General features: G+C 50.7%; 1 protein-coding gene across 1 annotated transcript; it reads right to left on the bottom strand.

The window, feature by feature from the left end:
- Positions 1 to 6,042: 6,042 nt before the first annotated feature.
- LOC122381298 (gastrula zinc finger protein XlCGF57.1-like) lies at positions 6,043 to 8,124 on the bottom strand. The gene has a single exon (XM_043365302.1). It carries the CDS (start codon positions 8,121 to 8,123, stop codon positions 6,417 to 6,419), a length of 1,707 nt encoding a protein of 568 aa, XP_043221237.1. The 5' UTR covers position 8,124; the 3' UTR covers positions 6,043 to 6,416.
- Between the last annotated feature and the right edge of the window lie 10,010 nt (positions 8,125 to 18,134).

The raw sequence follows: 18,134 nt of genomic DNA on the forward strand, positions 1-18,134 counted from the left end.
CAGGTGACTGCAGGGGCTTTTCAATTGATCAGGGGCCCACCAGGTTACCGTGACCAGGGACCTTCTGATAATCAGGGGCCGGTCATACCAGGGGCTCCTCGGACAACTAAGGGCCTTCATGTGACTACAGAGGCCCTTCAGATAACCAGGTACTTCCCGGGTAAGCATGGCCCCTCAGGTGACCAGGGCTTCTTCAGATGACTGGCCAGGGGCCATCCAGGGGATCAGGGGCCCCTTGGGTAACTAGGGGCCCTCAGATAACCAGGGGCCCCTCAGGTAACCAGAGGCCCCTCGGGTAACCAGGGCCCTTCAGGTAACCAGGGGCCCTCATAACCAGGGGTCCTTTACCAGGAGTCCTACAGATAACCAGGGGTCACTCAGGTAACCAGGGGACCCTCACGTAAACAGGGGACCCGTGACCAGGAGCCCTCAGGTAACCAGGGGCCCTCAGGCGACCAGGGGCCCCTCGGGTAGCCAGGGGGTCCCTTAGACAACCAGGAACCTCTCAGACAACCAGGGGCCCCTCAGATAACTAGGGACCCCTCAGGTAACTAGGGGCCCCTCAGGTAACTAGGGGCTCCTCAGGTGACCAGGGGGACCCCCAGGTAACCAGGGGCCCTTCAGGTAGCCAGGAGCTCTCAGGTGGTTAGGGGCCCTCTGTGTTCGTCACTGTGATAGATATCGCTCTTTGATATTAGTTTTTCTTCCGAGTAAAAGACGTTCTGTCTGGTACTGGAATTAAGGCAGGGAGACCCAGAAAGTCCTCGTCACGCTGGTCCCACTGAGTTATCCTTAGACCTCAGGGGCCCTCGAGGCCCCCTTGGGTACGTCACTGCACTCAAGTGACCCACACTGTAAACCAAATCTACAAGTTGGCTCCTTGTTACAAGTTTGGTTCCAATTCGCATAGGCGTCACCTTGTCGATTCACCAACCCCAGGCTTGTTGGCCAACAAACTAACAGTTTGTCTACAAGTTTGGTTCCAATTCGCATAGGCGTCACCTTGTCGATTCACCAACCCCAGGCTTGTTGGCCAACAAACTAACAGTTTGTCTACAAGTTTGGTTCCAATTCGCATAGGCGTCACCTTGTTGAGTACTAGTCTGGGCCTTGTGGACCTACCAACTTCTGGATAGGCATATTCGTTTCCTTGTCGGTTCACCAACCCCTGGTTTGTTGATGAACTAGCCTTTGACTGGGCATTGCTAGCTTACAAATTGTCAACAAGTAAGTGTACTAACGCTCTGTTCGAACTTGTCAACAATCGCTTTGTTTGCGTTGATAACATTAAGAACTTACGATTCGCGTTCGTTTTCAATTGCGACGATACTGATTCAGGAAATATTTTCTATACGGACCGGTTATTTTTTGCCTGGAAGTGGTGCACAATACCATGACTGGCATCAGTTATTGCTCAAAGGCTTGCGCTGACAAGAAACGAAATACCTACTGATGGGTTATATAATCAATGAATGCATACATCACATCCATTCGGAAGTTTCTGGGATCATTACTATTTATTACGGTCACGTAATTAATACTATTGACTGGAGACAATTCCGACTGCATATTTTCGAATGGATGTGGTAAATGCATGAGGTAGGTATACCCAGTGGGTATACCTATCGTGCACCGTCAGCATATAAGTCTTTGAAGCAAGAACTGCTGCGTATGTGGAAGAACATGGTTTTGTGCACCGCATCAAGCCAGAAGTATAACATGCCCGTATGACGAATATTTCCTGAACATTGACCATAACAATCATGGCAGTTGCACGATCACGCAGATAATTCGAATAAATCATGATCGCCAACCAGATTAGCTTTTACAGTTCATATATGTCCATCAGTTAAGTTAAAAACACAAAGAGTTGAATTAAAGGCAAATAAATGTATTTATACTCGTATATAAAAAACACCGACCGCAAAACATCTGCTCACATGTGCATGCGTCTGGCCCACTTACATTGCGCGCGCAGGGGAAGGGAGGCGTCTCGAACGCGGGTATAGGCACGATTAGTGCATCCCGCAGGCCAGAGGGGGCCTCACCCACAGCACGAACACCACAGTTCACAGATTTCACTTTTTACTGCACAAATGCTGGAACAGCCCTCGTCGCTGCTCCAGGCTGCACGGCGGCCGCGCGACAACTGCTGGTTCGAAACCGCCGCGCCGGGGCCCGATAACGGCTGGCGGCGACCGCTGATTGGTCCGCCAAGTCTGACGTCATAGGCGCAGCTGACCATGTGTTTGCTGACCAGCTGACTAGTACAAGTTAGGCGCCGGTTAAATAACCATGCGGCAACAAGTTTCCAAAACTGGTTAAGAAACAAACGTTGAAACAAATGTAGAGTTGGTCTGGATACTGAGAAGTTGGTGTGCATAGTAACTATTGACTCGTAGTTGTCACCTGACAAGCAATGCACCAGACAACGGCTTGTTTAAAAATTATCAGTTGGTAAACATACCAAGAGATGATTGGTTATATTACACAAGACTTGTCAATTTGGTTTACAGTGCAAAGGGCCCACTTGCGTGTCTGATCCCAAAGGGGGAGGCCATGGCCTCTTGGCCTCCCCCCTGGATACGCCACTGACCCTGGGTCAGAGGGCCGTGATTGTCCCGACGTGATTTTTGTGATTCCCGTGTATTTTGTTCGCCTCCGGCGTGATTTTGGCCAAGCCCTGACAGGGGCGCGGGAACTACTCTCAGTTGGGGGGGGGGGAGGGGGCACACCATAATAGAGATCAACCTGTAAGGTACCCCCAGATCTACCCCACGTTCAATGTCACTCAGACGGCGTGTAGGGGAAAGCCGATGATACCCAATTTTAAGGTCCTAGGTCATTGGTTGACCTTCCAGGTCAGGTCAATGACCCAAAGTCGGGAAAATCGGGACCTGTTAGAAAGTCGTAAAGTGTGGCTTCTAAGGGGTTTTTCGGGGTGCTGATCACGAATATCGTGTTAGTTTTGATCACAGATGATGTCTTGAAGCATTTAGACCAGGTCGGGTCAGGTCAGGTCAGGTCAACCAGTAGGCGTCGTGACGGGTATTCGTAGTACGTGTCAACCGCCTCTGACAGCTTCGTAACATGTTACGAAGTCACCAAAACTACTTCGTAAATGTTCAAATGGTTGCTAAATTCGAATTCAGCTCCAAAAACTAGCTTAGAAACATGTAAAACTCGAAAAAGTGAACCGAGGTCACCCGAGGTCACCAAAGGTCAATGACCTGACCTGACCTTCAGGTGACCTTGACACACACGGGAGTAACATCAAATCACATGTTTGAACGTTTGAAACCACGAAAAGCTTGCAAACACGCGGCTAGTGCGAGCCGACATACGTGAAATCGCGATTCCGGCCAAACATGGTCTCGGAAAAGAGGTCACAGGTCAAAGGTCATTTGGGTCAGGGTCATGAAATTTTCAGGGTAGGTGTAAAATTGATCAATGCGAGGGTACTGAAAGTTTCGTCGCGATCGGCCGCTTTTTACTTGAGTTATTCGCGAAAAACCATGGGGGGGGGTCCATCCGACCCCCCCCCCCCTACACATGCGAGGGTTAAGATGTGATGAAACAGAAAATCGTGCGGGGCAGTTGGAGCAGCCGTTGCGGCCACTCTCCTGTGTGGATTCGCATATGAGCTATTCGGGCCGACCGTTGAACGAACCGTGCCGTGCAAATGGAGCATCCAAAACGCTTCTCACCTGTGTCCGCACGTGTACGTTCTAAATCCTGTAAAGCGTAAGCTTTAATTCCTTGTAAATGATCCTCTAGTACTGAAGGCATTGTAAAGCTCAAACATTTCAAACCGCGCCGGACCGGGGGGTATTTAAACACCCCCTTAGGTTTTTGGCACACCTGTTCAGTGTTCATGCATCTTTTCTACACAGGCTGTGAAAATTTCAGACCCAGGGCTCTCAAGGTCAGGTCACCAGGTCACGGCAAGTGACCTCACCTCAGAAAAGTTGCAATCCTCGTCATAGGTGCACCGACTGTACAATCACCTAGAAACTTTCGGCGATTGATAAGAGTAACAGTATTTAAAATATCTCGGAATTTTGATGTCGGTGACCTAAGGTCAGGCCAATTTTACGACCTCTCCATTATAAGTCAAAGGGAGAAAACTGAAATGTGTCTATTTTGGACGAATGTTGTTCAAAACCCACTCAAACATCGGTTCATAGGTGACCTCACCTCACGGCAAGTGACCTCACCTCAGAAAAGTTGCAATCCTCGTCATAGGTGCACCGACTGTACAATCACCTAGAAACTTTCGGCGATTGATAAGAGTAACAGTATTTAAAATATCTCGGAATTTTGATGTCGGTGACCTAAGGTCAGGCCAATTTTACGACCTCTCCATTATAAGTCAAAGGGAGAAAACTGAAATGTGTCTATTTTGGACGAATGTTGTTCAAAACCCACTCAAACATCGGTTCATAGGTAAAAATGACACACTGAATCGGAAAAATGCACCTGCGACCCCTCTGTGTAACCCTGAGGTCATCTCAGGTCATGAACGGTCACCAGCAGTTTTTTTTTGCTATAACTTTTGATAAAGACGTGCTAGAGCAATGGAAACACGTTAAATGTATTCAGCTCGACGATACGGATCGACTGATATGCAACATGACCCTTTTCGGTCAGGTCATGACCTTGACCAGAGGTCAAATTTTCAAAATGACCTTTCAAGGTCAACAAATAGCTCCTCCGACGCGTCTCGACGAGAGGAACACGACGCTGCCAAAAGTAATGTCGTGGCACTATTGAGTCAAAAGTTAAAACAGTTTTCGTGAAAACTGCTATTTTAGTTTTTGCCCTCTGGAGGCTAAACCTTGACCTGAGGTCAAATCTGAGAGCAATATTCAGAAAGGTATGTAAAAGGGCTATCGAATGCGCTTTTCCGTGGCGCTGTAGCTCTATCGGTTTCCGAGTTAGCGTTGGCATTTTCCAAGATTGTTGAAATGGACTACATTTGACCTTTGTTGACCTCTGGCGACCTGACCTTTGACCTGACCAAAAAATGAGCGAAGTGTTTCCATCATCATTTTTGACGCTCTTTCGAATGTCGCTTACCACGTGTCGGCCAGGAGCCGAGTTAGACGGGGGGGGGGTGTTCAGACCCTCCCCCCGGCCCGGCGCGTAAGTCGCGGAGCACCGGCCCGGCGCGGGTTAAGACCGTGCAAAGTCTAATTTATGTCGGTCAGTGACCTGGCCTGACATGAAAACATCTTTGTGCCGAAGGAACCACCCAATACCAACCCAAATAAGCTGAAACCAAGGTCGGGAGTGTCAACCTTAAGCTTTCCATCGGCCTCACGTTCAAAGAAATCTAGACAAAGGCCATACGGGGGGGGGAGGGGGGTAGGACGGTACCCGTCCGCTCTCTCGGGCCAGCGTCAATTCCCTTTTTTAAGTCCTGGAATAATTACCTACGAATATTATATCACAGGTTATGCAGACAATACATCCGTTCCGTCATACGCACAAGCAACAATCCAGTTCTGTGTTCCCCTCCACTCCACACAAATCAGCCAAGCTATAGGTCAGTCGGGCTGGCGTTATCCTCCCCCGCCTTCCTGTTTCACAGCGCTAAAACCCAGAGCCGAGACTTCCCGAGCGCGACCTCTGACCCCACGCGGTCCGGAGGGTCAGCCGGTGCCTGAGGGCGCGGCGCGCGCCGGCCACCCGGATAGCCTCTGCTGAGTCTCCCTTCCATGCTCCGTTTACTACACGCTCGATTCATTCATGATTCTGTGTTTCCGCGTCCCTCTCGTTCGATGGCTCCACTGCTCTCATAGGCGGTCCCAGGAAGACTGCGGCCAGAATACCCCAAACGCCAAAAAATGAGGTTTTTGTTTAATATCTCGGAAAGTATTCGGCATACAAAGATGCAATCTCACAGTTCGTGACAAATATGCATACATACGAATCGGGTTAATGCTTACGCCTTTGGATTTCATATAAGACCAGATATAACCTAAAAAGCAAGACCAACCACTGTTTCATTGGAGAGCCGTACATCATGCACATCTAAAAAAAACATGCCAAACACTCAGGAAAGTGGTGGGGCTTCACAAGAATACGAGGTGCCCTGTGTTCTTTGTCGTTAGATGTAGCTGAACACGCGGTTCCAGACTGCTCACACTGCCCATTTGTCGAAAATTATCGAAGTTTGACCTAGAAAGTGACAAATTTCACCTTTGTTGACCTTTAGCGACCTTACCTTTTATCTGACATAAAAAGTGACAAGAGTATTTTTCTCATTATTTGGACGCTCTTTGGAACACCGCCTACGGCGTGCCGATACATGGCCCAGAGGCCGAGTTATAGGGCCCCCATCAGAGCCTGGAAATACAGGACCGCCAGCGGGACGCGGGTTAAGCATGATTTTCATTTAGTATACACGACCATTAGGTCGTTTCCCCGTGTGAATCAGCAGCTGGCTTTTGAGTTGTGATGAAACCGAAAATCGTACAGTGCAGATGGAGCAGCCCTACGGCCGCTCTCATGTGTGGGTTCGTATGTTTCCCTTGAGACCTTACCGAAAAGCAAACCGCGTCTGTTTGACGGAGCAGCAGTAGGGTCGCTATTCTGTGTGGTGTCATTTGTTTGGTGACATCTGACCCAACAGAAAAAACGCGCCGGGTAGATGAGGGACTGCTGTGCGGGCGCTCCCCGCGTGCGTGCGTACGCATGTGTGCAGTGAGGCTTGACCGATTAGTGAACCGGGCTGGGCAAATAGAGCAGCCATACGGCTTCTCCCCTGTATGGATACGCATGTGATTGATGAGGGCTGACCGATGAGCAAATCGTGCCTGGCAAATGGAGCAGCCAAAAGGCTTCTCCCCTGTGTGGGTCCGCATGTGCCTGGTGAGGGTTGAACGCTGGGCGAACCGTGCCGGGCAAATAGAGCAGCCAAACGGTTTCTCTCCTGAGTGGGTCCGCATGTGCTCGGTGACGCTTGACCGAAGAGCAAACCGTGCCGGGCAAACGGGGCAGCCATACGGCTTCTCCCCTGTGTGGGTCCGCATGTGTCTGACGAGATGTGACCGCTCAGCGAACCGTGCCGGGCAAATGGAGCAGCTGTACGGCTTCTCTCCTGTGTGGGTCCTCATGTGGATGCTGAGAGCCGATCGCTGAGCAAAACGTGCCGGACAAATGGAGCAGCCAAAAGGCTTCTCCCCTGTGTGGGTCCGCATGTGTTCGGTGAGGATATGCCGCTGAGCGAACCGTGCCTTGCAAATGGAGCAGTCAAAAGGCTTCTCCCCTGTATGGGTTCGCATGTGACTGATGAGAGTTGAACGAAGAGCGAACCGTGCCTTGCAAATGGAGCAGTCAAAAGGCTTCTCCCCTGTGTGGGTCCGCATGTGTATGGTGAGCGTTGACTGATAAGCGAATCTTGCCTGGCAAATGGAGCAGCCAAACGACTTCTCCTTTGTAAGGGTCTGCACGTGTCTGACGAGATGTGACCGCTCAGCGAACCGTGCCGGGCAAATGGAGCAGCTGTACGGCTTCTCCCCGGTATGGGTTCGTATGTGTACAGTGAGATCTGCGCGTGTAACAAATCTGGCTCGACATTCATGACACTGATGCGGCTTCACACGGACACCGTGTGTCTTGTGTTCTTTGCCGTTAGTTGTAGCTAAACACGCGGCACCAGACTGCTCACACTGCCGGACCTTTTCGCCAGCGTGGACACGTCTGTGCATCGCCAGATCACCAGAACGTGTGAACGCCTTCCCACAGATATCACACTTGCACGGACTCTGACCGGTGTGCACACGACGGTGAGCGGTCAGACCGACTTGTTGAGCAAACGTTTTGCCGCACACTTCACAGCGGTACGGCCGTTCTTTCGCGTGAGTCCTTCGGTGCCGCGTCATGCTGCCGGAGTGGTCGGTGACGTAAGAACACCACTTGCACTTGTATCTGCCGTTCACGCTTTGGCCGTGTCGTCTCTTCAAGTGTCTGTCCAGACAATGTTGTCCCAAACAGCTGAAGTCGCAGTGGGGACACTGAAGAGTGCCACCAAAACCTGGAGAACACATTTGCATATATTGATTGACGCTACAAACGTTAGCGATCAGCAAACAAGTGCATAGACATGTGAGTGACATCAATGATCACAACCCAATTGATCTTGCAACGAATTGCAGATCACAGGAGCCCTGGTTATACAAGACATTAAGTTGAAACTTTATGTTGGATCTTTTAACACGATCAATCTGGCGACAAGGACAAGGGCGTAATGTCTATGATCTGGTGTGTGGCCTGTGTGGGATATCACAATGCTTAACCGCCGTGGAGCCGAGGGTCGTGGAGACACCGTGGACGGTGGAGCCGAGGTTGGTGGAGACACCGTGGCCGCGGTGGAGCCGAGGGTGGTGGAGACACCGTGGCCGGTGGAGCCGAGGGTGGTGGAGACACCGTGGACGGCGGGGATGACTGATGAGGTCTGCCGAAAACATGTGTCCCAGAAACTGACCGTGGAGACGCCTCTGAACACTATACAAACTCATCATTTTGACCCAATACCCTCAATGACTGACAACGAAAACGTCGACAATTTCAATGCCGTCAGCTCATGCCATTTTTCGCACAGAGAAGAAAAACTGGCCGGTGGGGGCAAATCAGCCCCCCCCCCTCAAATATGTTATATAGTAACAAAATGTTCCGGCTACATTCTTGGTCCCAGGCATAGACCCGGGAACAGGGGGGGGGGGGGCAGCGGGGGCGCTTGCCCCCAACTTGGGAGCCGAGGGGGCGGCACCCCCTCAACATTGAGGCAGCGAGAAAAGATATTTCCTCCCTTTTCCGGACTTCTTTCCTTCTTTTTTCCTTTATACATCTACACATCAACACACGACATTTTCCTTGCCATCTGAATGGTTTCTGCTGATACAGTATCGATTTGACAACATCTGCTATTGTCATCCCGCTTTGATTTGGGCCTGACCTTGGCCTAAGTTTGGCAGGCCAGATTTTATACTGCACCAGCTTGAGTCAACTTTGAGAAATACATAACGTACAACGGTGCAGTAAAATCGTTGCTATAGGTATAACACAGTTTACCCGCTCCGGGTGTGATGGAGGGGTGTGGGGCAATGAGTGCACTGACGTGGCGCCCTCGGAGGGCCGGTATGGGATTAAAGCTCAGTGACACTAAGGGCTTGTGTGGTGCCTTCGGTTATCGGTAGCACCCTCAGAATCACCGGCGTAGCCCTCAGAGCCGTCGGTAAGGGACCTTTAGAGGCACCGGTGTGGGGCCCCCATGCAGGTGCCGGTGTGGGCGCTCAGAGGTGCTAGTGTGATTCTCTCAGAGGCGCCGATGAGGGTCCTTACAGGCGTAGCTTTGGGCCCTCATAGACGCTGGTGTGGAGCCGTTACAGACGGGTGTTGGGCCTTTAGAGCTGCTGACGCGAACTCTCTACAAGCCGGCAGGGGATCTCAGTGGCCGGCAAGGGGTCGTTAGGCCGGCAGAAGAAGTCCTGTCGGGTCCTTAGAGACCGGCATGGTACTGTCAGACGCCGGTGGGGCCCTCAGAGTCACCGGTGTGGGGCCCTCAAAAGTCACCAGTGGGTGACCTTCAGATGCGCAGGTGTTGGTTGGGTCCTCAGAACCGCCGATATAGGGCTTTAATAGGTACTGGTGTAGGCACTCAGAGTTGGGGGTGTAACCCTCAGAGACACCGGTGTGGGCCCTCATAGGCGCCGACGAGGGCCCCATAGTTGCCGTTATGGGGCCCTCAGAAAAATAAGTGTGGGACCATCACAGGCGGGAAATGCCCCTAGAACTGGCCCCTCATAGGCCGGTAAGACCTCTCAGAGGCCAGTAACGGGCCTTTGGAGACAATCGAGGTGCCCTTAAAGGCCGCAAGAGGCCCTCAGAAGCCGGCGTGGGTCCCTCATGGAGATCTTAGTTTGGCTATTTAGGGCCCATGAGGTGCTCTAACGAGCCCCATGGGGCCCTTCTGAGTAGAAATATGGCCATCGTTAACCCTCAGCGGTCAAATGGCGCCGCAGGGCCCCTCGGTCCCGAGGATCCCTTTTATCCCGATTGGGGGGGGGGGGGGTACGTGTCCCCTTAGACCCCTAGCTACGTCACTGTTTCAATGCATCATGTCAGGCATTTTAGGCTCGCCCCCCCCCCCCCCAACTGGAAAATCGTTCCCGGGCCCCTGGTCCCAGGCTTGGCACATCACTCTAAACCCGGCCAAATGCTCTCACTTAGGGGAGAGTGGGGCAAAGCGGCCACCCTAACGCTTCTCACGCTGCCAACGCTTGATTTTTAAACTTGGAAAGATCCTTTCTATACCAATGTGATCCCTATTAAGTTGCCTTTTATTTCAACTGCGTTTTATTTCCAAAGGCGTTCGCATATGGAAGATATTGACAAAACTTTAAACCTATGCATATTGGCCATTTTGCCCCATACCCTGGGGCAAAGCGGCCACCGGCGTCTTCTCAAGTCCCGATATGAAGAACAAAATATTTGCCTCATGTACGACTAGGGTATTTAATGGTGACAAGGTTTAAGCGAGGATGGATGTTAACTTTATCATCTTCCACCTGTAGGTAAAGAAAGAAAGGATTTTCATGAAAAACATTTAATTGCATTATTTGGTAACTCATGCAACTGAAAAGTGCCCAAGATGAATGCATGAGGACACATTTGAATATAAATAATGTTGTTTATCCAGATGGAAACAACTTATGGCAAATTGGAGGGTGGCCACTTTGCCCCGGCCACTTTGCCCCGCGCATACCGTCCGAGATAAAAATATTCCAGCTTAGCTATTAGTGGAGTAAAAAACATTAAAATTGGTAGAATACATATACGATAACCATGCAATGCATGGACCAGAGCTCTTATAAAAATTCCAAACGGTTATGGAATAACATAACATTTAAAAATTGTAAACATAGTTGGTAACCTGGCAAGAAAGGCTTTTCTGTGTTTCACAGAACAATGGTGATGGGCCTGAAACTCCGGTCTGGCTCATTCGAACGACCGTGAAGAGAAGTATAATTGGAAACCATAAATTGGAACTGACGCCAGCTATGAAGGGCTAAAACGATGGGTGGCCGCTTTGCCCCGGGTGGCCGCTTTGCCCCACTCTCCCCTACGTGTGTCACTGAAAGCAAAACTACTTCCGGTCCGCTTCAGCATTGGCGGAACCGTGCTCTCTTTTGTCACTAGCGTGAAAGACCTAGGCGTCATCATTGACGGCAAACTGAACTTTTCCGATTACATTGATTCAGTTGTAATCGGGCGTCAGCTCTCCTTATAAGGAGTCTGCAGGGCGTACGATGCGGCTGTTGTAATAGGAGTTATCGCAGCGTATTGTGCTAATGTCCGATCGGTCCTAGAGTACGGAAGTGTGATTTGGGCCGGAGCAGCACGCTCGCATCTAGAAAGACTAGAGTGCATTCAACAAATGAGAAAATGAAATGAACATAATGAAGTGCTCTAAGGAGGAACATGTTGAATGCAACTCAAAGAATAACTATTTAAATTTATTTACTGGTTTAATGATATTTTACCCCAAACTGGTTCAATAATTATAAACCATATAATTTGTTGCCAGCATAGGCGGCGGAACGGGGAGGGCACCGAGGCACCGTGCCACCATTTCGGAAGACAATGAAGACCCTTTGATTTTGGCATTCTAACATTAGCCATATGGGCGTTGCATTGAAAAATGGGACCAAAAGTCAGCAGTGCCCCCCCCCCTTAATTGAAGGTGTTCCGCCGCTACTGGTTGCCATAGTAGCGCAGGTGTCCGGACAAATTCCCGAAAGGCGATTTGCCGAATGTCATTTTGCCGAACGTCATTTTGCCGATGTGCTTTTTGCCGACGTGTCAAAATGTCAAAATGCCATTTCTCGACATGCCTTTTCTTCCGAAATGCCAATTTGCCGAAATGCTTATTAGCCGAAATGTAAATTTGCCGAAATGCGATTTGCCCATTAGTCGAAATGTCAATTAGTTGAAATGTAAATTTGCCGAATTGGCAGCTTGCTGAAATGTCGATTAGTCGAAATGTAATAAGACTTTTTGCACGTCGGCAAAAAGGCATGTCCGCAAATTTCATTTCGACTTTTAGCACTTCGCCTTTCTGACACGTCCGCAAAATGCATTCGACATATTGACATTCGGCGAATAAGCATTCGGCAAAACGCAGTTCGGTAAATTGTTCTGTAACCGTAGCTTAGGTGTCGTCCGAACTCCGAAGCTAATTTAGGGAAGTAGATGTAAGCGTCTGGTGACAAAATGTACCTGGGATAAAAATGGCATTCACACATTAAATACCATGTTGCAAGCCTCAAGATACACACGCTCCGTAATTGCGACACTTAGAGCAGTCAACACATTGTGAATGCAGTGTTTTAAACCTTTAACAATGCAATTTCCCACCAGCTCCCAGAGGCGGAGTTGGAGTAGGTCAGAAAATCGGAGGCACACTCAAGAGACGGCGCCCAAATATCGTAACAACAACGACAACAACAAAAACTGATCCTGAACAACAATGTATTGCAGCAGCCAGCAAGTTGGGTACATATAACTGAACTACAAGAAATCAGTAAAAAAAAAATGTTAACATTTAAGGCTCAAAAGATGCAAAGATGTATGCCGCTCCGCAGACATGTCCTGCTCCCTCGTGTGGGTCGTTGTTTGTAGTCCACATTGTCTCTGAGTCCACATGTGTCTGTTGATCAGCGATCGTGAAGTCAACTGTGCACGGCAGATTGAGCATGCGTACGAGCACTACCTTGGTGTTTTCGAATGTGTCTTTTGAGAATGGAACGTACAGGTCACGGTTTTAGCGGTAGGTGAAGGGTTGTGAGTACTAAGTCCAGTGGAATGAGGGGGGGGGGGGGGGGAATGTCGCCTCCACCCTAAGATCTCAGCACCCACTGAAGCTAGAAAGACGACATTTGGAGGGTAGGAAGACGCCATGGGGAACTCTGTTGTGTGTGAGTTTCATGAACCTAGGTCATTATCTTCAAGGTAAGCTGAGGTCCAATGTGATCGAAATTGCCATATTAGCGACAGTTTTGCGTTTACACGCAGATAACCCAAAAAGTTACGAGCCAATTTTCTGATTTCTTTCACTTTATGAAAGAACAGACATTTCAGAGTATGTATGATAAGTTTCTAATTAATTCAACAATCAGTATGACATTTAGAAGCCTGCAAAGAATATGTCACCCGCTGCGGCGGGATCGGCCGACGCAGGAAACGCGGCAATCACAATTTTGTGTTTACACGCTCATAACTCAAATTTTTATCAGTCGATTTCTAAAATTCTTTGACCATAAGATTGCTAGTACAGTTCTAAGTCTTCACACAAGATTTGACGCGAATCAAACGCATTCAGCGGTAAGGAGCACGATGTAAAGACGGAAGCGTCCAGACCTGCCACAGTGTACATTCCGGCGGCGCGTAATGAGCCTCCCAGACAGAAAATAGTTCCTGCGCCACTGTGAGCAGGGTTATTTGTAATGGACGACCTAGCGGCCGCTCCCCCTTGTGAGTCGACAGGTGAGTTTAAAGATGTGATGAAACTGAAAATCGAGCGGGGCATATGAAACAGCCTTGTTTGTTTGTTTATTGGGGCTTAAGGGCGCGCCGACTACAAGGTCATTTTGCGCCCATAACTATATACAAGTAAAGCAAGTGTGTCACAAGAAAACCGACGTAATAAAAGGCTTAAAAAAGCCTAAAAGCTGGTTAAAAAGAGCAAAGAAGGGTAAAATACTCCAAGCGTATCGTAAAAGACAGCTGACTAGGCGTAAGGACTAGATTAGAATAGACGTATGGACTAGTTGGTTTGGTATCAGATCGAGTAGATTACTTGCAATTTGATTGAACGGATAAAGGAAAAGATGTTGCCAGATAAAACCCAGGGTGACTCGTCACCCAGCAAGTGGCGGACGGTGATATCCGGAGCGATGCGGCCCAGGTAGCGAGTCCGGTCCGGTTCCAAGCGTCGACAAGATAAAAGCACGTGGGCGACGGTGAGAGGCACGGCGCACCCGCCGCAAACGGGCTGCTCATCTCCGCGGAGAAGGTGGCCATGCGTCGCATACGTATGACCGATGCGGAGCCTGCATAAAATCACTTCGTTTGACCTGTTGTCTTGCGAGCAAGACCTCCAATGCTCCAGAGTCGGCTTCACCTCTCGGAGCTTCCTGCCTCCACGCAGGCGCCACTCTGCCTGCCACTCCGTTAGAATAAAAGATCGTACAGCAGGGTAAAAATCACGCGCCGGCAATGGCAACCGACGAGTGCAGGGTGCTGCAGCAGCACGCCTTGCAGCCGCGTCTGCCAGCTCATTGCCATGAACGCCAACGTGACTGGGAATCCAGCAGAACTGAACAGATTTACCCGATTGTTCTACTGACTGAAGCCGAGCTAAAATGTCTTGAACGATCGGGTCGGCTGGATTAAAACTCCGTAGGGCCAACAGGCTGCTTAGGGAGTCCGATAAAATCAAGTAAAAAGGTCCGTCCGATACCTCAATAAAACACAAAGCCTTCTCGATGGCAACAAGTTCCGATGAAAACACCGAGGCGAAAGATGGCAACGAAAATGAACGGGTATCGTCGCCAGCGACGAAAGAACAGCCCGCTCCCTCAGGTGTTTTAGAGCCGTCTGTGAATACAGGAATAAAACCATCGTAAGAGGCAAGGTGTTCCAAGGCTCGGACTCGTGCCTCTGCAGGCAGCAACTTGCCCTTTGGAACTGCAGAAAGCGAAAGATCCACCTGTGGACTGACACTTTTCCACGGTGGAGGGGGCGCAGCCCAGGTACGACGAACGTTACGCAATGCTATGTCAGCTATTGAAAACAGTTCTTTCATGCGCACTCCGAACGAGGGTCGTAACCTTCCGTTACATCGGGTGGCATGCCGTAAAAAACGTATGGGTACGTCGGGTGCATAGGAAATTGGCGCAGTTTCAGCGCGTACCGCATACCCAACATCTGACGGCGGAGTGAAAGTGGCGGTTCATGCGCCTCAGCAAGAATGCTGCTCCTGGGCGAGGTGCGGAATGCTCCGGTGGCTACTCGGAGTGCTGCATGATGGACTGTATCCAGGACCCTCTTGCTAGATTCACTCGCTGAATCGTAGACAAAAGAAGCGTAATCTAGCTTCGATCGTACAATAGATCGATATAGAAGAAGAAGGGTCCTGCGGTCCGCACCATAAGATGTGCGGGCGACACATTTTAAAACGTTCAGGGATTTAAAACATCGTTCCCGAAGCGTTCTAAAATGTTCTTTATACGTTAAACGACTGTCAAAAAAGATCCCAAGAAACTTCGCCACCGGACGAGTAGGAATCATCTGTCCATAGAGCTGGATTCCCAAGGGAAGGTCGCCGCAGCGGCGGCGGCAAAAGTGCATAGCGACGGTCTTCGTTGTTGAAAAACGAAGACCGTTGTCTCGACTCCATCTCTCCAACCGCGTCACTGCAAGCTGCAGCTGTCTGGCCATATGCCGAGCGCTTGAAGCGGCAAACCAAATGGCAAAATCATCCACGAAGAGCGATCTACCGATCGAGACCGGCAGATCATCAGCGATGTCATTGATCGCCACTGCAAAGAGCGCCACACTAAGCACCCCGCCCTGGGGAACTCCGTTATCTTGGGTAAAACTGCTCGAAAGACTACTGCCAACTCGGACTTTGAACCGACGACCCGATAAAAAGTTCTTAATAAAGAGGCCCATCCGGCCGCGTATGCCGTACTTGTGTACTTTGGAAAGTATTCTGTGTCGTAACACTGTATCATAGGCCGCCTCAATATCAAAGAACAGTGCTCCAAGGTGCTTCTTTTCAGTAAAACAGGTGCGTATCTCGGTGTCGAGGGCTAAAATGTGGTCAACAGGGCTGCGGTGCTTTCTAAAGCCGCACTGGGCGTTTGTAAAAACACCGTGATGTTCCAAAAACCAGCTAAGACGCACATTGACCATCTTCTCCATCAGCTTTGAAAGCGATGATGTGAGAGAGATGGGCCGATAGTGGAGAGGGTCATGTCCCGACTTGCCAGCCTTCAAGATAGGAATGATAGTGGCTTCCCGCCAGGTCTCAGGGAAAGTGCTAGTCTCCCAAAGCGAATTGAAAGTTGCTAGCAGCGCCTCGAGGGCAACTGCTGGGAGATGACGGAGCATGTCGTTGTGGACAGCATCCGGACCTTCTGAGACGCTGCGCAACGAGCTGATGGCAGACGTGAGCTCAGCCATAGAGAAAGGCTCATTGTACATCAAATTTTCAGCTGTGCTGAAGTCCACGGCGGCTGGTGCAGGTCGTGAGGACGGCTCTCCTCGGCAGCGCTGATAGAGTGCACGGCCTATCGTCTCTGCGACGTCTAAAGGGTGGGATATGTCCGTGTTGTTCACTCTTAAAACCGGAAGCGGAACAGAGCTGAACCGGCCTTCAATGCGCTTCATGCGTGCCCATATCTGGGTCGTAGGAGTAAAACGGTTTAAGGAACTAACGTACGTGCGCCATGAAACAGCCTTTGCCTCTTTTAAAACGCGACGGGCAAAAGCCCGCGCTTTCTTAAAAGCGATGAGGTTCTCAGTAGTACTACTCCGGTCAAACTTTCTAAAAGCGCGCTTCCTGGCACGAATCGCATCTCCGCATTCCTTGGTCCACCACGGGACCGGAGGACGACGAGGCTGACTCGACGTCTTGGGTATGCACCCGTTTGCGGAGTCAATGAGTAAACATGTAAAATCCTCTGTAGACATCACAGAGGGGTCGGCTCTGGATAAAACCGTGGCCTCTACGGCGGCCTGGAATTCGCCCCAGTCGGCCTTCCGAACATTCCACCTAGGTGGACGGTTGCCTGACACTGGGGACTCCTGGTGCTCCAGCCACACTGGGAAGTGGTCGCTCCCGAGTGGGTCGTCATGGACGGACCAGGTAAAAAGCTGAGCTAGCCGCGGACTGACTAAGCTCAGGTCCAGAGCCGATGTTTGACCGGAGGGTGTTGTAAAATGGGTGCGCTGTCCTGTATTTAAAATACACAGCGCCTCATCGCGGATAAAAGATTCTAAAAGTCGACCACGAGTGCCAGTCGTGTCGCATCCCCACGCCAGGCTATGGGCATTAAAATCGCCGACTACCAGGACCGGAGGTGGAAGCTCATCGACAAGTCGATGCAGCTCAACCACCGGGAGCGCTATACCTGGTGGTAGGTATAAAGAGCACACTGTCAGTTCCCGGTGGTTGAAATCAACTCTGGCGGCCACCGCCTGCAGAGGAGTCTGCAGCGGCACCTGGCGAGCAGGTACGCTGTGGTGAACCGCCAGAAGCACACCTCCATGGGCAATGGTAGGGGTGTCCAGGTCTCTTCTAAAAACAGAGTAGCCCTTGATGGCAAAGGTAACGTTTGGCGCTAGCTTGGTCTCCTGGAGACCTAAAACAAGGGGTGTGCGCCAACGGATAAGAGACTGTAGGTCCTGGTAGTTGGCCCGGAGGCCTCTACAGTTCCACTGTAGAATAAAAGGCGTGGTTAAAAAGGCGCAAAAAGGGCGCGTATAACATGAGGCAAAGGCGCACACAGATACCTGACTGACCACAAAAAAGGTAAAAAGCACCGAGAGAAATGCACCTGGTAAAAAAGCGCAATAGCGCGAAAAAGATAAAAGGATAAAAGAGGAAATGACTAGACTGAAAGACTAGACTAGGTCCTCTAACTCCGAGGAGGCGCTCCCCCCGTAGCGGATACGGGGGTGCCCTGAGCCCTCTCGGTGAAGCCTCCCTTCAGCAGAGGCAGATCGGGCATGGCTCGGGCCCGGCTGGGGCCTTTTCGACCGGGGGGCGTCGCCCTCCGAAGGTGACCAGCTCGGGGGCGTCTGCCGCTTGGCGAGGCGCCCTGGAGCCGCGGAGGGCTGTTGCCGCCCCGACGGGGATGTCGAGGCGGCGGCCTGTGTCCTCGACACAGGCGTCTCTGGCAGCGGCGGTGGTGGCCGCCGCTGCGGAGGTGGAGGAGGCGGCGGGGGACCCATGATGGGCCGAGTCCCCGCCTCAGGTGTCTCCGGGGTGTCAGCGGCGACAGCCGCATTGGCACTCCCGGAGGCGGAGTCGGCAGACGAGGCTTCCTTAGCCTCGAGGG

Source organism: Amphibalanus amphitrite, unplaced genomic scaffold (assembly GCF_019059575.1).
Source record: "Amphibalanus amphitrite isolate SeventyFive unplaced genomic scaffold, NRLGWU_Aamphi_draft 000117F_arrow, whole genome shotgun sequence".
In the NCBI taxonomy this organism is placed as follows: domain Eukaryota; kingdom Metazoa; phylum Arthropoda; class Thecostraca; order Balanomorpha; family Balanidae; genus Amphibalanus; species Amphibalanus amphitrite.

Coding starts and splice junctions, on each gene's coding strand:
- LOC122381298 (XM_043365302.1), bottom strand. CDS start 8,123: ATGTCACTCACATGTCTATGCACTTGTTTGCTGATCGCTAACGTTTGT.